Source organism: Dendropsophus ebraccatus, chromosome 11 (assembly GCF_027789765.1).
Source record: "Dendropsophus ebraccatus isolate aDenEbr1 chromosome 11, aDenEbr1.pat, whole genome shotgun sequence".
Taxonomy (NCBI): domain Eukaryota; kingdom Metazoa; phylum Chordata; class Amphibia; order Anura; family Hylidae; genus Dendropsophus; species Dendropsophus ebraccatus.
Window position 1 is genome coordinate 12,177,179 of NC_091464.1, and position 18,106 is coordinate 12,195,284.

General features: G+C 45.3%; 1 protein-coding gene across 1 annotated transcript in view; it reads right to left on the bottom strand.

Moving 5' to 3' along the window:
• ELK4 (ETS transcription factor ELK4) overlaps positions 1-18,106 on the bottom strand; it is a 31,445-nt gene that overhangs the window by 12,380 nt on the left and 959 nt on the right. Inside the window, exons 2-4 of the mRNA XM_069945747.1 lie at positions 11,228-11,443; positions 9,432-10,253; positions 1,045-1,158 (exon numbers count right to left, since the gene is read on the bottom strand). Coding sequence (XP_069801848.1) covers positions 1,045-1,158; positions 9,432-10,253; positions 11,228-11,434 — 1,143 coding nt within the window. The 5' untranslated portion in view covers positions 11,435-11,443. The remainder of the gene's footprint in view (positions 1-1,044; positions 1,159-9,431; positions 10,254-11,227; positions 11,444-18,106) is intronic.

Genomic DNA, 18,106 nt, shown 5'->3' on the forward strand with positions numbered 1-18,106 from the left:
GCTGCTATTGGGTCAAGGACAATAAATAACACAAGTTGCAGCTCTCAAAAAACAGGGTAAGTAAGGATGCCAGAAATCGCATCAGGTTCCAGAAAGTGCAACTAAATAAATGCAAAATATATATATATTATTTCACCACTCAAAAAAAATTGTGGTGTATTCACCCATGTGAAAGCAATGTTTTGGTCTACACAATGTGGAGTCTCAAGCAATTCACGTTTCATACTGCTGTTAGATAGCTGTTAGATAGCTGTTAGGCCAAGGAGACATATGACACCATATGTTCAGCTGTGTTTCCAGAAAATAGAAAATGCTTTTATTCTCCAATGAAAAGTGTCAGAGAGGCGGTCCTGAGCTCCTGATCCTCTGAGGGCTGTAACACCCCCCCTCCCATCCCTGACCCTGCTTGGAGCTCAGCTTACAGCAGACTGTCAATCAGGCAGGGGAGGGATGGGAGGCATAGTTAGGAGGTGTTCCAGCTCACAGCAGATCCAGAGCCTGGGAACGCCTCTCTGACACTTTTAATGAGAGAATAGAATCACTTTTCTATGTTCTGGAAGCACAGCTTCAGAACAGCTGACAGAATCTATAAAAGGGGTTATCCAGTGCTACAAAAAAAATAGCCACTTTCTTGCAGAGACAACACGACTCTTGTCTCCAGTTCTCTCCAGTCTCCAGGTTAGGTGCGGTTTGCAATTGAGCGCCATTCACTTTAATGGAACTGAGTTACATTACCTACACCCAAACTGCAGACAAGAGAGGGACTGTCTCTGGAAGAAAGTGGCCATTTTTTGTAACACTATATAACCCTTTTATATCAATGAAGTCTAGTGGATTAGAGGTATCCGCAGTATGACAGCAGAGCAGCACGGGTTCTGTTATAAAATAGGAGACACAGTGCTAGTGTGAACATAAGTCTCTCTCTTGATATTTTGATTATTTATTTGACAGATTTAGTTAAGATAATTTAAGTACATAGGCATACATAGTGGAAATACAACAATGCTCAGATAAGGTAGCATGACAGAGGCTCAACTAACTTACCTGGAACAGGGAGCTACCGTGTAGCCTGGCTGGACTGAGTGGAGCCACTGGACTCAGGGTACTCCAGAAGTGAATGCTGGAGAGCATGGCATTAGGTGTTAGCAATATAGGTGTCTGGAATAGAAGAACAAGACAGGCAACAGGTGTTACTTTATAGTCCTCAAAGATGGAATATGGCAGGCTGCTCCATATAATACATCAAGAATAATAATGCAGACACATTCCAAGGCTCTTTATAACTAACATTTACTGGACTTCTGTAACTTAAAGTGACTCTGTACCCACAATCTGACCCCCCAAACCGCTTGTACCTTCGGATAGCTTCTTTTAATCCAAGATCTGTCCTGGGGTCCGTTCGGCAGGTGATGCAGTTATTGTGCTAAAAACAACTTTTAAACTTGCAGCCCTGTGTAAAATTGGCTTGACCTAGAGTGTGTTCCTCCCCTAGGCTTGCAACGCCTCTCCGACCTCCTTATTACTAGGAATGCCCCCGGGCAGGATTTTTCCTATTCCTCACTTGTCTGAACACTCCACAGGTGCCTTAACCATCCAGCCCATGCGCAGTGTTCATACAGGTGATGAATAGGAGAAATTGTTCTAGCGGCATTCCTAATGGTGAAGAGGGTGGGGAGGAGGGACGGAGGGTTGTTGCAAGCCTAGGGCATGGGTACTCTAGGCCCCGCAATTTGACACAGGGCTGCAAATTTAAAAGTTGTTTTTTATGACAATAACTGCTTCACCTGCCGAACGGACCCCAGGACAGATCTTGGATTAAAAGCCGCTGTCCGAAGGTACAAGTGGTTTAGGGGGTCAGATTGGGGGTACAGAGTCACTTTAATATGATAGAAGATGCTAAAGCATATTGTGTAGTGTGTGTATAGGGGGCAATGCTACATTGTTGGATCTGTCCTGCATGTCAAGACAGCTTAATCATTAGAGTTATTATAGGGGGTTATATCTACCAATAAATAGAATACAGTGCCCCACCTGTCCTCAGGTTGTGTGCGGTATCACAATTTTGTCTCATTCACTTAAATGGAACTGAGCTGCAATACCACAAACAAACTAAGGACAAGTGGGGTGCTGTTTCTGTAAGAAAGCACCTGTGTCTTTCTAAAGATGAAAGCCTTTGCACATGTAATATTTTACAACTATCCAGAGAGGTAGGGCTGGGCGGCTCATCAGATTATTTCAATTAATTCATCATTTAAGTCACTTTAATCAGAATTGTGAATGTGATTTAATATCAGGTAAAGAGAGGACATCCCTGTTGCCGCTCAGTATATAGTGTGCAGCAGAATCAGTAGAAGACCTTCCCCCACGTCACCATCATGTCAGGACGTTGGCTCATGCATACAGTCTGCTCCTGTCACAACTGCCGGGAATGGAGCTAACTCCGCTCCTGGCAGTGTAACCCTTCACGTCCCTTGCTCTAAAATTTAACATCAGCACACATGAAGGGGGTGTGCCGAGCTCACTCCATGCACTGCAGGTGTGGGCTGCTATTTACTGCTGCTAATGACAGATACCAGCAACAACAATCACGCTGATGTCGGTCACTTAACCATTTAATTTGACAGCAGCATATAAACACCAATGTTAGTGGTATAGGGGTGGAACCACTATACAGACTGATCTGTTCATATGTCATAGCAGATCACAGGAAAATCAATGCACTAAGTTGAAAAAGCAATCAAACGATTGCCTACAAAAGTCTACTTAAAAGAGTGTGTGTGTGTAATATATATATATATATATATATATATACACATATATACACACACACACACAAACACACTTTTTCAATTAAAATGGGTAGTTTACCTATTTTTTTTTCTTTTAAATGAAATGGTGCCAAAAATTTGTAATTTACTTCTACTAAAAAAAAACAAAAAAAAAAACATCCAATACTTATCAGATGCTGCATAACATGCAGGAAGTGGTATTCTTTCCAGTCCAGTTTCCAGATAGATAGATAGATACAAAACTACACTATTTTTAAGAAAAAATCAAAAGCTCCTATCTATTCCAAAACATTACTTGTAAAGACAACATATCATGCTGCAAAAGATGAGCCTTCATACAGCGCATACCCTCCGTCTTTCCTCTATACGTATCCTCTAGATATGATCTGCTCCTAGCTTTGTATTCAATAATTGCTATTAAAAACCTGAACAATGTGAACAATCCTTGAAGTCTGCTGCTAATATTGATAACTATTCTTTAGGGATTTAGAAAGCCTTCCTCATATAGTATTACTGAAGAAAAGCAGCAAATAACAGGGACATGCTGTTACTGTACGGCAGGGATGGGGAACCTTCGGCCCTCCAGCTGTTGCTGTCAGGGCATGATGGGAATTGTAGTTTTGCAACAGCTGGAGGGACGAAGGCTCCCCTCCCCTGCTGTATGGGAACCCAAAATCGTAATATATCACCCAGTCATTTCACCAAGCTGACTTATAGTGAACCATCTGTATCCTCACTATCTACCTCTACCTATTCCTATAACCTTTGTATGATCAGAGACAATTATACAAGTACATATACAGTAAGCAATAACTGTGTGGGACAAACAAATTATTCTAAGTATATAAATAAGCTGTAAGTCCAAAGGGTTAACCCGAGGAGGCGTCTGGCACTTCACAAGCTGGGCTCCTCTATTACAGGACAAGACTAAACTTGTAAGAAGAGCAACAATATGTGGGAATGTGGATTTGCAGGGGAGGATGAGTGGGCTTGTTCTGCTATTTGGCACAGGGATGGCATCAGTTTGTGGGAACCACCTTGTCTCTCTATCCGCTGCTATGTATGAAATCCAAGACACAGAATCACGCTATGTGAACATGAACACACAGACTAAAGCCCCTATTACACAGGTGACTGAGAGGAGCAGACCAGCGCTGTCAGCATTCGTTTGCTCCTCATTCTCGCTCACTGTCGCTGCTATTACATGTGGCGGCAGCAAGCAGGTGATGTGCGGGGGAGGGCCCGGGTGATCGCTTGATCGTCAGGGCAGCCCATAGCAGATAGCAGCGGTCTGCTGCCACCGCTCCTATTCCACAGGGCGATGACAGCAAAATGTTGCTATATTAGTCGTTTGTCTTTCAATGTTCATGTCAGCTGATCGTTGTGTTCTATTACACAGAATACGGCCGATAATTGTTCCGTGTAATAGGGCCTTAAGGGTCCATTTACATAGAAAGATTATCTGACAGATTATCTGCCAAAGATTTGAAGCCAAAGCCAGAAACAGACTATAAACAGAGAACAGGTAATAAAGGAAAGCCTGAGATTTTTCCTATTTTCAAATCCATTCCCGGCTTTGGCTTCAAATCTTTGGCAGATAATCTTCCTGTGTAAGGGTGGGTTCACACTACGGAATCAGTGCAGATAAGTTCCACCGGCTCCATAGACACCATTCTATGGCCGGGTGGATTTCACCGTCCACTGAAAGGATTGACATGTCAATTCTTTCAGCGGACAGTGGAATTTGCCCGCCCATAGAATTGAGTCTATAGGATGGGTGGAGATGCGCGCTGCCGTGAACAGGTACACGTGACGGAATCTGCCAGAACTTCTCAGCGCGGATTCCGTAGTGTGAACCCACCTTAAGCAAGGAATGGTTTTGAAAAGGAGAAAACTCAGGCTTTCCTTTATGACCTGTCCTCTGTTTATAATCCATTCCTGGCTTTGGCTTCAAATCTTTGGCAGATAATCTGTGTAAATGGACCCTAATTTACACAGAAAGATTATCTGACATTATCTGCCAAAGATTTGAAGCCAAAGCCAGGAAAGGATTTAAAAAGAGGAAAAATCTCAGTGTTTCCTTTATGACCTGATTCCTTTATGACCTGATCTCTGTTTATAGTCGGTTTCTGGCTTTGGCTTCAAATCTTTGGCAGATAATCTTTCTGTGTAAATGGACGCTTAGTTTTCTTTATGAAGCTCCTCCTGCTCTGCACTCATTACCTGGATTAATTGTACAAAACACACACACTCCTCACACTCCAATCTCTTTACCATGAACCTAATGGAAAATCTTTGCAGGGAGCTAAAACTCAATGTTACCCAGCGACCTGAAAGATGTGGAGAGGACGTGTATGGAGGAGGGGAAAACGGCCGCTGCAGGGTCTGTAAACCTGGTCAAGAACTACAGGAAACATCTGACCTCTGTAACTGCAAACAAAGGTTTATGCACCAAACATTTTTCTATTGTATCAAATACTTATTTCCTGGGAAATAATAAATAAAATGGAATTTTACCTAACTACGATAAAAGTTACACACCTCTCTGTTCTTTGTAGGTGGGAAAACTTGCAAAATCAACAGCATATCAGTCCTTTAGGGCCCTAAATAATAGGCAGAATCGACCCTATCCGGCTGATCGTTGATATAGGTTTGGACCTATAATTGTTGGGCACCGACCGTACATCGCTACGTGTAATAGCGGTGCACGGCTGGCGATTTCCAAACTGTATACATTACCTATCCATGCTGCAGGGCTCCTCTTGCGCTCTGCTTCTCCCCGGGTCCCACGCGCTACAGCTGACAGGCCGCTCAGCCAATCACAGGGTGGGAATGCCGCTGCCAGCGAATGGCTGAGTGGCCTGTTAGGGGAGACAGGCCACTCTGGCGCTGCAACGTGTGATCTGGTGAGAAGCAGAGCGCAAGAGGAGCGCTGGAGCATGGCTAGGTAATGTATACAGTTTAAGCAAGGGCATCGGTAATGATGTCCATGCACCCCTTGTTAAACAATTATCAGGCCGTGTAATAGGCCCAGTAAACAAGATCGGCGCTCGTTTACAGTTATCGGGCCGTGTAATAGAACCCTTAGTCACCTGTGTGAATGTATTATGGCTGCTTCCCCAACACTGTATTCATTGTCTATAGGACTCAAAGAGAAACTGACTAAGGGCCCTTTTACACGGAAAGATTATCTGACAGATTATCTGCCAAAGATTTGAGGCCAAAGCCAGGAATGGCCTATAAACAGAGAGCAGGTAATAAAGGAAAGCCTGAGATTTCTCCTCTTTTCAAATCCATTCCTGGTTTTGGCTTCAAATCTTTGGCAGATAATCTGTCAGATAATCTTTCTGTGTAAAAGGGCCTTAATAAACTCACTACTAATGCTGCGTTTACACAAGACAGATTTATCTGACAGATCTTTGAAGCCAAAACCAGGAACAGACTATAAACAGGGATCAGGTCATAAAGGAAAGACTGGGATCTATCCTCTTTTCAAATCCATTCCTGGCTTTGGCTTCCAAAATCTGTCAGATAAATCTGTCTGTGTAAACGCACCATAAGAAAGGTGTTGTACAGAAAGGTTGCAGGTGTGAAGTAAGGGGGGGGGGGGGTGCTGTGGATGTGCTGCCTCTGTATTGTGACAGATAAGCACCATTTCTGCCATAGACAATGAATGAAGCAGCGTTCATGGTGTGGTGTATCCTTGCTCTATGGTGTCAGACAGAGGTGCCGACCAGACCAGAATACTTGAAGCCAACCAGAGTGCATGTATATATATATTGTATATTGACACGGCTATGTTATTTAGCAAGAGAAGCTTCTGACATTACAGAGTGGCCAGAAAGCTGCTTGTTCTCTAGTCTACATTTCTCTCCATAATCTTTGAATAGTCAGTGTTGTTTCAAACCACTTTCCTCTATTTCATAGTATATGTGATTTTTGACATATTTGTGAAGTACTTAATTTACCAAAAAAGACTATTTACCAAAGAAAAAAAAAAAAGTTGTCTGCTGGGCTCACTGCACTGGGACTGACCGCACAGGTGTCAGATGAGGTAAAGGAGCAGAAACAGTGACACCTAGTGGACAATGTTATAGCTTGCAATTACAAAGAAAAAATAAAAAAAAATTAAAAAATTAAGTGAATTACAAATGTGTTTGCTTACCTAGACAGAGGCATCAGTATCTAAGTGGTTTTTTAATCACAGTGCCCATTTAAGGGGTTAGTTTGACTAAAATATAAACCAACTGTATACAATAAGGGGCCATTTACACTGTGGGAAAAAAGGAGGAAATTCCGAGCGGAATCCCTGCCACGGACTCTACTTGAAATCCTGTCTGCTTTGCTGGCTCAATATTATGTATAGGGCGCCTACGCTCTCCAGAGCTCTCCTAATCTCACTGTAAGTGCCCATAGAAAATAGACTGAGGGTCTGTGCACTCCATACTCTGTCTACAACTCTTAGAAAGTTGGGTGGACCAGTAAGAAGAAACTCTGGTCTGTCTGCGGTTCTTCCCAATTCTAGCTGCCAAGGGCTCTCTGTGCCACAAACAGCTGCTGCCAAAAGGTTTCGCCCAGAACTTTACCTTCCAAACGTCCACAAAATATGTCCGTCACTTGTAAATACCTCAGCATCCAAAGGTATGCAAACTCAAATACTAAAATAATATGAGAAGTGCTGTCAAAACATGGTATGATCCTAACTGACCTTCCATCGCAGTGCATCCTGGTCCCTAGTACTTACAGACATGAATGCAGCTCAAGGGAGACTACATGCACAAAACCAAACTCTAGACTAGGGATGGTCCGAACCGAGTTCGTACGAACCCGAACCATCCGCAATGATTCCCGCTGTCTGCCCGCTCCGTGCAGCAGGCGGATCCAGCAGGAGGAACGCCTGGAAAACTGGGATACAGCCATAGCCATAGGCTGTATCCCAGTTTTCCAGGCGGTCCTCCCGCTGTATCCGCCCGCTCCACGGAGCGGGCAGACAGCGGTAATCCGATACCGAGCGTTCGGGTTCCTCGGCGGGTTCGGACCATCCGTACTCTAGACACATTTCACTCTACAGCTCATGCTAATAGTTCAAATAGTGGGTTAAAGGAAAGGAAAGAAAAGACATTGAGGAAATTGCTGATAAAATAATTCCCTGGCATACATGTAAAGGTTCATCATGACCCAGAAGTGACATCAGGACTTATGTTCTCTCCAGAAGAGCTAAACTCATGGGACCGTGCGTAAAGAAAAAGGCTTCGCTAAATATTGCAAGATAATCAATGACCACCTGATCTCTAAATAAAAAAAAAAACAAAAACAACTAGATAGACAGATAAAAGATACACAAATTACTCATGATCAGATGTTACTTCTAGAAAAACCACCTTGTTGACCTTCACAGTAGCGTGTTACAAAAGCAGACATGTACTTTGCAACAGGTATCCATACAAAAATGTTTCTAAATATGTAGAAACAAGGAAAAAAAAAATATATATATGTTGAAGACAGCATCAGATTAAAATCGGAACTTTATTGTGCCTATTCGCATATACAGAAAAAAGTGCGCTTTTTTCTGTATATGCGAATAGGCACAATAAAGTTCCGATTTTAATCTCATGCTGTCTTCAACCAATCCATTTATCTGTTTATGGAGGTATTGAGCCGGACCTCGGGAGGACTGTGCATCTGAATAGTGTTACCGCTGACCTACCTCTAGTACTTGATATATATATGTGTCACTTTCATCCTAAAAAAGTTTGGATCAAAAGTTTTGATCAGTCCGGGCCTGAGTGTTTAGATTTGTACCGATTGGGAGAATGAGCGGTGAGAAGACCGCGCTGCGGCGCCTCCTCTCCCGCTCTGTGTCAGCATTGTCAGTCAGACTCCATAGACTTACATTATGAGCCTGACTGATCACGTGACACAGAGGCCGAAAAGGACCTGGATCGGTACGAATCTGACCAGCACCAATCCAAACTTTTGACACGTGTCTATGAAATCCAGAAAAGATGTCCGACAGCATCCAGTAGTGCAAATGTGATGAAATTTATTCATGCAACATACACAGTGGCAACATATTGACCATTGTGGGTCTTTATCAAGCCTTGATATAGACCTATAGAGGTCTAAACGTGGCCACTGTATGTTGCGTGAATAAATTTCATCCCATTTGCACTACTGGATGCTGTGGGACATCTTTTCTGGATGTCATGCAGTCTTCACGTTGGATTGGAGACTCTCTGGCGTGCATCCCATACCCACCGCCAGGAAGGCGACTCTACAACTGGTGTGGTTGGACCACTGGTTTGATGGTATGTCTCTATGAAATGTCAAAAGTTTTCTATAATGACAGTGATACCTTAAATAAGTCGTCCTTGGTAGAGAACGGACCTGTCTGCTTAAAGGGAATGTACCATCAGGCCTGGGCTGAAGCACTGGAGGCGGGATGACCCACCCCCAGTGGGAGGAAACCCTGGCCCCTCTATGATGAAGCTCCATTGATTCTAATGGAGCAGTGTCATACAGAGGTGGGGGATTCCTCCAACTGGGGGAGGGTCAGCCCGTCTCCAGTGCTTTGGCCCAGGCCTGATGGTACAGTCCCTTTAACTGTGAAGCAACGGAAGCTAAAATAACCAGTGGTATTACCTGTGAAAAAAATGCTGGTGTGAGAGATGCTGTGGGCAGCGAAGGGCTGAGGATACCGAGGGTGCCCGAGTCGCTACTTGTGATAACTACTGTGGGAGTCAACTCCAGCTCTTTGGGCTTTTTAGACTTGGCGCTCTTATTGTCCAGTACATAGGGCTCAGGCTCAGGCTCCCCTTCGGGATCAGACTTTACTTCTGGCTGTGAATCCTCTATCTCCATTGGAAAATCAAGGGACTCCGGTGATCCCAAATCTGTATCATCAGCAATATCTTGATCGGTCAGATTGGGAGATAAACCTGAAGAATGTTCTGGAATGGGCGAGATGGAAGTGTTTGGGGCCATGAGAGAGGCGCCAAGTGTTACACCTGGTGGAGGCTCCGCAGGTTTCTCATGGGGTTCTGGAGGTTGGGGTGGAGCTGAAGATATAATGTGTGCAAGCTCAGCGTTTTTAGCTGGTGTGGTCACAAACCTGATGACCGATGGGGGAGGCTCTGGGGTGTATTTCTTCTCCACTGTATACTCGACATTTGCAGCTTTGAAAAGCTTTACACCGGATGAGTTCAGGGAGTTGAGGGTGAAGGATGTGTAGAGACCAGAGTGAATGTAATCATTGCGTCCTGAGGATCTGGCAGGAGGACACATGAATGGCTCCTTGCTGCAGTTCTCCTTGTCACGTATAATACAAGTGCTGACGGGATTGACGGAGCCCCCATCGCTATCTCCCTCCGCCTTACTCAGCACCGCTGGGTCCATGGTCAGGATGTCGGGGTACGAGACAAACTTGTAAACAAACTTCTGCCCATTTACTTTTTTGATGATGTTCTAGAGGACGGACATAAGAATTAGTTTTAGTGAGATGTCATCGGGACATGTGACTATATACACTAAAACAATACAATTATTTCAGCTAAGACAGGAAAAAATTTATTGCAGCTAAGACATGGAAAAAAAAAATTAAACCTGGAATCAAGTACGCTACCTATGAAAAACAGCTGCTCTCTAACGCAACGTATTACTCTTAAGCCTATTGTTCCACATCTCTGCAGCTCTGGGCTCTTCGTTTTCTATGGGCGGGGGGCAGTGTGACCAAGTAGGAGCTGAATTTCCCAGGATGCATTGCAGTACAGCTCTTGTGAACTTGGGAGTTATTACCAGAGCTCACTCCTTCTGTATCCCTCCACTAAGCTGTGTACAAAGTAGTCCCTTACACACAGCTCCAGAGATCTCTCATGCATAGTGCTATGGGATAAAACTTCTTTGAAATTTTCTTCTCCATTGGTTCTGGCAGCAGGAAACAGGTTCCCGCTGACATACATCCGCTTTTAAAGTAAAAGGGTACTCTAGTCTTCCAGTTCTTATCAGCTGCTGTATGGCCTGCAGGAAGTGATGTATTCTTTCCAGTCTGACACAGTGCTCTCTGCTGCCACCTCTGTCCATGTCAGGAACTGTCCAGAGCAGGAGAGGTTTTCTATGGGGATTTGCTGCTGCTCTGAATAGTTCATAACATGGACAGAGGTGGCAGCAGAGAGCACTGTCAAACTGGAAAGAATACACTACTTCCTGCAGGGCATACAGCAGCTCATATGTACTGGAAGACTGGACATTGTATAACTTTCTGGCACCAGTTGATCTGATGGATAGATGGATAACAAATCAATCTTGATATAAATATAAAATAAATATATACAGTTGCCATCAAATGGCGTTCTAATGCTCCTATACCCTGCAAGTGTGTAGCTAGCATCATATAGCAAATACAAGGTAAACTTTATCAGAGGTGAAATCCTTGCCTTTACCTTCACATAGTAATAGCGGAGTGCCCGGCTCAGCTTGTCATAGTTCATGCTCGGCTTGTTTTTGCGTTCCCCCCATAACCTGGCCACTTCTTCAGCCTTTAGGAGCTTGAACTCCCCATCATTGGACGTCCAGCAAATCAAATCATTGTGGCCAGGTTCCTGTAGAAGCTGGAGCAAGAACTGCCACAGAGTGATGGCGCTGTCCATAGCAAAGCACTGCAAAGAGAAAGGACACGTCACTCACAGATGTCCAATCACAATACAGCGACTATTACACTGTGTGCTTCATACTGCTTCTACCTGCTCTTACACAGCCCTCTTTCAGGTTCGCTTTCACCCGATATAGATAAATAAATAGATAGATAGATAGGAGATAGATAGATAGGAGATAGATAGATAGATAGAAGATAGATAGATAGATAGGAGATAGATAGATAGGAGATAGATAGATAGGAGATAGATAGATAGGAGATAGATAGATAGGAGATAGATAGATAGATAGGAGATAGATAGATAGATAGAAGATAGATAGATAGATAGGAGATAGATAGATAGGAGATAGATAGATAGGAGATAGATAGATAGATAGAGGATAGATAGATAGGAGATAGATAGATATATTTATAACAAAGCTACATAATAATACCTGCGCGCATATATATATATATATATATATATATATTTACACACAACAAAGCTACATAATAATACCTCAATATCTAGTTTTTTTTTATCCAAGTTTATAGAGTTATTATTTGTTTGGTTATTTAGCGGTTTTGTCCAGAGTCCATTTGTTTTCTTTGGTTAAATTTTAAACATAATAAAAGTGTAGGAAAACACACTGACAGAAAGCAAAATGATGACGTCTGGGCTTCCTGATGTGCAAAGTTTCCCCAGCGCCTGTGTCTTACCGATAATGTAGAAAGCAGAGACGAGGCAGGAAGTGCACTACACAGACAATAACAAAGGGGGAATATTTATTAGCTGAAGCAGGAGAGCGAAGAACTCTACATAATGGGGGAAACTCACCATACATGGGCCACATCAACGGGTGAAGAACGGACATAAAGGGGGCTGCTAACATAACCTTCTGGCTATACTTTGCTAGCATATTCTCCTGTCTATATACCAGTGGTTTATAGGCAAAATATGAAGTGAGCAGCGTCATAATGACGTCCAGAACACTGGTAATGTACATATCAAAGTGCGGAGGCGTTATTACAGAGCTTCATACACAGAAAACAAAGGGTAAGGGACAAATCACTTAAAAAAAAGAAACTTAAGGTGGGATCTGGGTATTCAGACCCCCAATGGTTACATAGAACCAGGAGAAGCACTCGGCTAAGCACTTCACTCCCCAGCTGCCTTTTCTGTTTTATACATGTCCAAAGCTTTTTTTTTTTTTTTTTTAAGTGACATTTAAAGGGGTACTCCAGCAAAGAAAACTTTCAAATCAACTGGTGCCAGATATTTGTCTTCTATTTAAAAATGTCAAGTCTTCCAGTAGTTATCAGCTGCTGTATATCCTGCAGGAAGTGGTGACACAGTGCTCTCTGCTGCCATCTCTGTCCATGTCAGGGACTGTCCAGAGCAGGAGAGGTTTTCTATGGGGATTTGCTGCTGCTCTGGACAGTCCCTGACATGGACAGAGGTGGCAGAAGAGAGTACTGTGTCAGGCTGGAAAGAATACACCACTTCCTGCAGGACATACAGCAGCTGAGAAGTACTGGAAGACTTTTAAATAGAAGTACAATTATAAATCTACAGGTCCTTCTCAAAAAATTAGCATATAGTGCTAAAGTTCATTATTTTCCATAATGTAATGATAAAAATTAAACTTTACATATAGTTTAGAATCATTGCACACCAACTGAAATATTTCAGGTCTTTTATTGTTTTAATACTGATGATTTTGGCATACAGCTCATGAAAACTCAAAAATCCTATCTCAAAAAATTAGCATATTTCATCCGACCAATAAAAGAAAAGTCTTTTTAATAAAAAAAAATCAACCTTCAAATAATTATGTTCAGTTATGCACTCAATACTTGGTCGGGAATGCTTTAGCAGAAATGACTGCTTCAATGCGGCGTGGCATGGAGGCAATCAGCCTGTGGCACTGCTCAGGTGTTATGGAGGCCCAGGATGCTTTGATAGCGGCCTTAAGCTCATCCAGAGTGTTGGGTCTTGCGTCTCTCAACTTTCTCTTCAGAATATCCCACAGATTCTCTATGGGGTTCAGGTCAGGAGAGTTGGCAGGCCAATTGAGCAGACTACCACCATGGTCAGTAAACCATTTACCAGTGGTGAGCAGGTGCCAGGTCATGCTGAAAAATGAAATCTTCATCTCCATAAAGTTTTTCAGCCGATGGAAGCATGAAGTGCTCCAAAATCTCCTGATAGCTAGCTGCATTGACCCTGCCCTTGATAAAACACAGTGGACCAACACCTGCAGCTGACATGGCACCCAGACCATCACTGACTGTGGGTACTTGACACTGGACTTCAGGCATTTTGGCATTTCCTTCTCCCCAGTCTTCCTCCAGACTCTGGCACCTTGATTTCCGAATGACATGCAAAATTTGCTTTCATCAGAAAAAAGTACTTGGGACCATTGAGCAACAGTCCAGTGCTGCTTCTCTGCAGCCCAGGTCAGGCGCTTCTGCCGCTGTTTCTGGTTCAAAAGTGGCTTGACCTGGGGAATGCGGCCCCTGTAGCCCATTTCCAGCACACGCCTTTGCACAGTGGCTCTGGATGTTTCTACTCCAGACTCAGTCCACTGCTTCCGCGGATCCATCAAGGTCTGGAATCGGTCCTTCTCCACAATCTTCCTCAGGGTCCGGTCACCTCTTCTCGTTGTGCAGCGTTTTCTGCCACATTTTTTCCTTCCCACAGACTTCCCATTGAGGTGCCTTGATACAGCACTCTGGGAACAGCCTATTTGTTCAGACATTTCTTTCTGGGTCTTCCCCTCTTGCTTGAGGATGTCAATGATGGCCTTCTGGACAGCAGTCAGGTCGGCAGTCTTACCCATGATGGCTGTTGGGAGTAATGAACCAGGCTGGTAGTTATTAAAAGCCTCAGGTATCTTTTGCAGGTGTTTAGAGTTAATTAGTTGATTCAGATGATTAGGTTAATAGCTCGTTTAGGGAACCTTTTCATGATATGCAAATTTTTTGAGATAGGATTTTTGGGTTTTCATGAGCTGTATGTCAAAATCATTAGGATTAAAACAATAAAAGACCTGAAATATTTCAGTTGGTGTGCAATGATTCTAAAATATATGAAAGATTATTTTTTATCATTACATTATGGAAAATAATGAACTTTAGCACTATATGCTAATTTTTTGAGAAGGACCTGTATATAACTTTTTGACATCAGTTGATTTAAGACAAGAAAAAAAAACTCACTGGAGTACCCCTTTAAATGATTTACGGTATCTTCTCACTGAGTAATTAAGGCGGAATTGCTCGGAATCCCATCTGTCTCAGTGTGTCATAGTCCGTCTATGGGAGAGCGTGCACTGCTCTCCGCTCAAAGGAGTGAACTTTCCGCTGTGGGATTCCGCCTTAATTACTCAGTGTGAACATACCCTTAGGCTATATTCACACATTTGTTGTTCTGTCCGCAATTGCAGACAGAAAATAAAACCAACGTTTTTCAATGTTATTCACACGTCCGTACGAGTATACGGGGCCGCAATCCGTGGCGCAAAAAAAAAATGGACATGTTGTAATGCGGACTGTTTTTTGTGGCACGGATTGCTAGGGTAATGAAGTGTGAACGTAGTGCTCCGTGATGCATGGCACACTTCAGGTGTGTGAATACAGCCTTAGGGCCCTTTTACACGGAAAGATTATCTGACAGATTATCTGCCAAAGATTTGAAGCCAAAACCAGGAATGGATTTGAAAAGAGGAGGAATCTCAGGCTTTCCTTTATTACCTGATCTCTGTTTATAGTCCATTCCTGGCTTTGGCTTCAAATCTTTGGCAGATAATCTGTCAGATAATCTTTCTGTGTAAAAGGGCCCTTAGTGTGAACACCAAACCTAGCTGTCAAGGCTCAGAATTTGTTACACCCTTAGTGGGAAGAAACTCCAGCCCCTCCATGACGTGACTCCATTAGAATCAATGGAACCCCATCATAGAGGGGCGGGGGTTTCCTCCCACTAAGGGTGGGTCGGCCGCCTCCAGTGCTTCAGCCTGGGCCTGGTGGTACAGTCAGTTTTAAGTCAATACACATCAATAAATATCCTGGGGAAATCTCGGGGTCACACGCTGCACATTTAGCGCAACAATTTTCGCAGCTCCAGTCTCTTCATCTTCAGTCACAAAAAGTTTGCTGCAAATCTGCCCGATGTGAATATATGACTATACACTATCATGTGTATATAGTATGCTGTATACCTTTCCTGGGCCATATAGCGACATACCCTGCAGAAGCAGCGTACAATCCCCTCACAGACACCTTAAGGGTAAATTCACACGGGCGTCTCGCATAAGAAATCCGCAGCTAAACCGCAGCTAATCCGCAATACACATATTAATAATAATAAGAATAATAAATGTATTGCGGATTAGCTGCGGTTTTTCTATGCGAGACGCCCGTGTGAATTTACCCTAATGGTGTGTTCACACCTACAGGATCTGCAGCTGATTTTCTGCAGCAGATTTCATTTAAATAACTGAACACAGCATCAAATCTGCTGCAGATCTGCTGCAGATCCTGTAGGTGTGAACGCACCTACAGGATCCACAACTGATTTCATTTAAATAACTGAACACAACATTAAATCTGCACCATCAAATCTGCTGCGGATCCTGTAGGTGTGAACGCACCCTTAAGGGGTTGTCTGGTGTCAGCAAATATCTGCTATACAGTGACCCCCGCTGACACTTCCACTCGCCTCAGGAGTGACGGCTCTCTCAGCCAATCACAGGCAGCGGTGCTGTCCCGTCTCAGTCAGTGATTGGCTGAGCAGGCTGTCACTCCTGAGAGCAATCCGGACCAATATTCATTACAAAAGGCAGCGCAGCCGAGGCGGATCGGTGCACTGAGGATGGTAGCCCCGCCCCTAGGGCACCAAGCGGCCTAATTAGCATATTGATTATATTCTTGCCCCGAGGATCAAAGTACCGTCATCCTATAGGGACATATCAGCGGGTGAGATGCTTAAAGGGGTAGTTTACCAAAATGTTTTTTTCTTTCAAATCAACAGGTGCCTGAAAGTTATATAGATTTGTAATTTTCTTCTATTAAAAAATCTCCAGTCTCCCAGTACTTATCAGCTGCTGTATGTCCTGCAGGAAGTGGTGTATTCTCTCCAGTCTGACACAGTGCTCTCTGCTGCCACCTCTGTCCATGTCAGGAACTGTCCAGAGCAGCAGCAAATCCCCATAGAAAACCTCTCCTGCTCTGGACAGTTCCTGACATGGACAGAGGTGGCAGCAGAGAGCACTGGGTCAGACTGCAGAGAATACACCACTTCCTGCAGGACATACAGCAGCTGATAAGTACCGGAAGACTGGACATATTTTGATAGAAATAATTTTTCAACTACCCCCTTAAAGTTTCCCTTTAAATTTATGTAGTTTCAGTTTGTAAGAAAACATCCCCTCTATTCACTGACAAGAAGCAGAGATAATATCATAAAGCTTCTCATGCGGTTTATTACATGCGGCTATACTGCGGTATAAATAGTGGCGCTCACCACATGAGGGGATTGTGTACATCCTCCATCCTGACAGACCCCGTGTGTGGCCCCAGCACCGGCCCCCAGCTCTGACAGACCCCGTGTGTGGCCCCAGCACCGGCCCCCAGCTCTGACAGACCCCGTGTGTGGCCCCAGCACCGGCCCCCAGCTCTGACAGACCCCGTGTGTGGCCCCAGCACCGGCCCCCAGCTCTGACAGACCCCGTGTGTGGCCCCAGCACCGGACCCCAGCTCTGACAGACCCCGTGTGTGGCCCCAGCACCTAGCTCTGACAGACCCCGTGTGTGGCCCCAGCACCGGCCCCCCAGCTCTGACAGACCCCGTGTGTGGCCCCAGCACCGGCCCCCAGCTCTGACAGACCCCGTGTGTGGCCCCAGCACCGGCCCCCAGCTCTGACAGACCCCGTGTGTGGCCCCAGCACCGGCCCCCAGCTCTGACAGACCCCGTGTGTGGCCCCAGCACCGGCCCCCAGCTCTGACAGACCCCGTGTGTGGCCCCAGCACCGGCCCCCAGCTCTGACAGACCCCGTGTGTGGCCCCAGCACCGGCCCCCAGCTCTGACAGACCCCGTGTGTGGCCCCAGCACCGGCCCCCAGCTCTGACAGACCCCGTGTGTGGCCCCAGCACCGGCCCCCAGCTCTGACAGACCCCGTGTGTGGCCCCAGCACCGGCCCCCAGCTCTGACAGACCCCGTGTGTGGCCCCAGCACCGGCCCCCAGCTCTGACAGACCCCGTGTGTGGCCCCAGCACCGGCCCCCAGCTCTGACAGACCCCGTGTGTGGCCCCAGCACCGGCCCCCAGCTCTGACAGACCCCGTGTGTGGCCCCAGCACCGGCCCCCAGCTCTGACAGACCCCGTGTGTGGCCCCAGCACCGGCCCCCAGCTCTGACAGACCCCGTGTGTGGCCCCAGCACCGGCCCCCAGCTCTGACAGACCCCGTGTGTGGCCCCAGCACCGGCCCCCAGCTCTGACAGACCCCGTGTGTGGCCCCAGCACCGGCCCCCAGCTCTGACAGACCCCGTGTGTGGCCCCAGCACCGGCCCCCAGCTCTGACAGACCCCGTGTGTGGCCCCAGCACCTAGCTCTGACAGACCCCGTGTGTGGCCCCAGCACCGGCCCCCAGCTCTGACAGACCCCGTGTGTGGCCCCAGCACCGGCCCCCA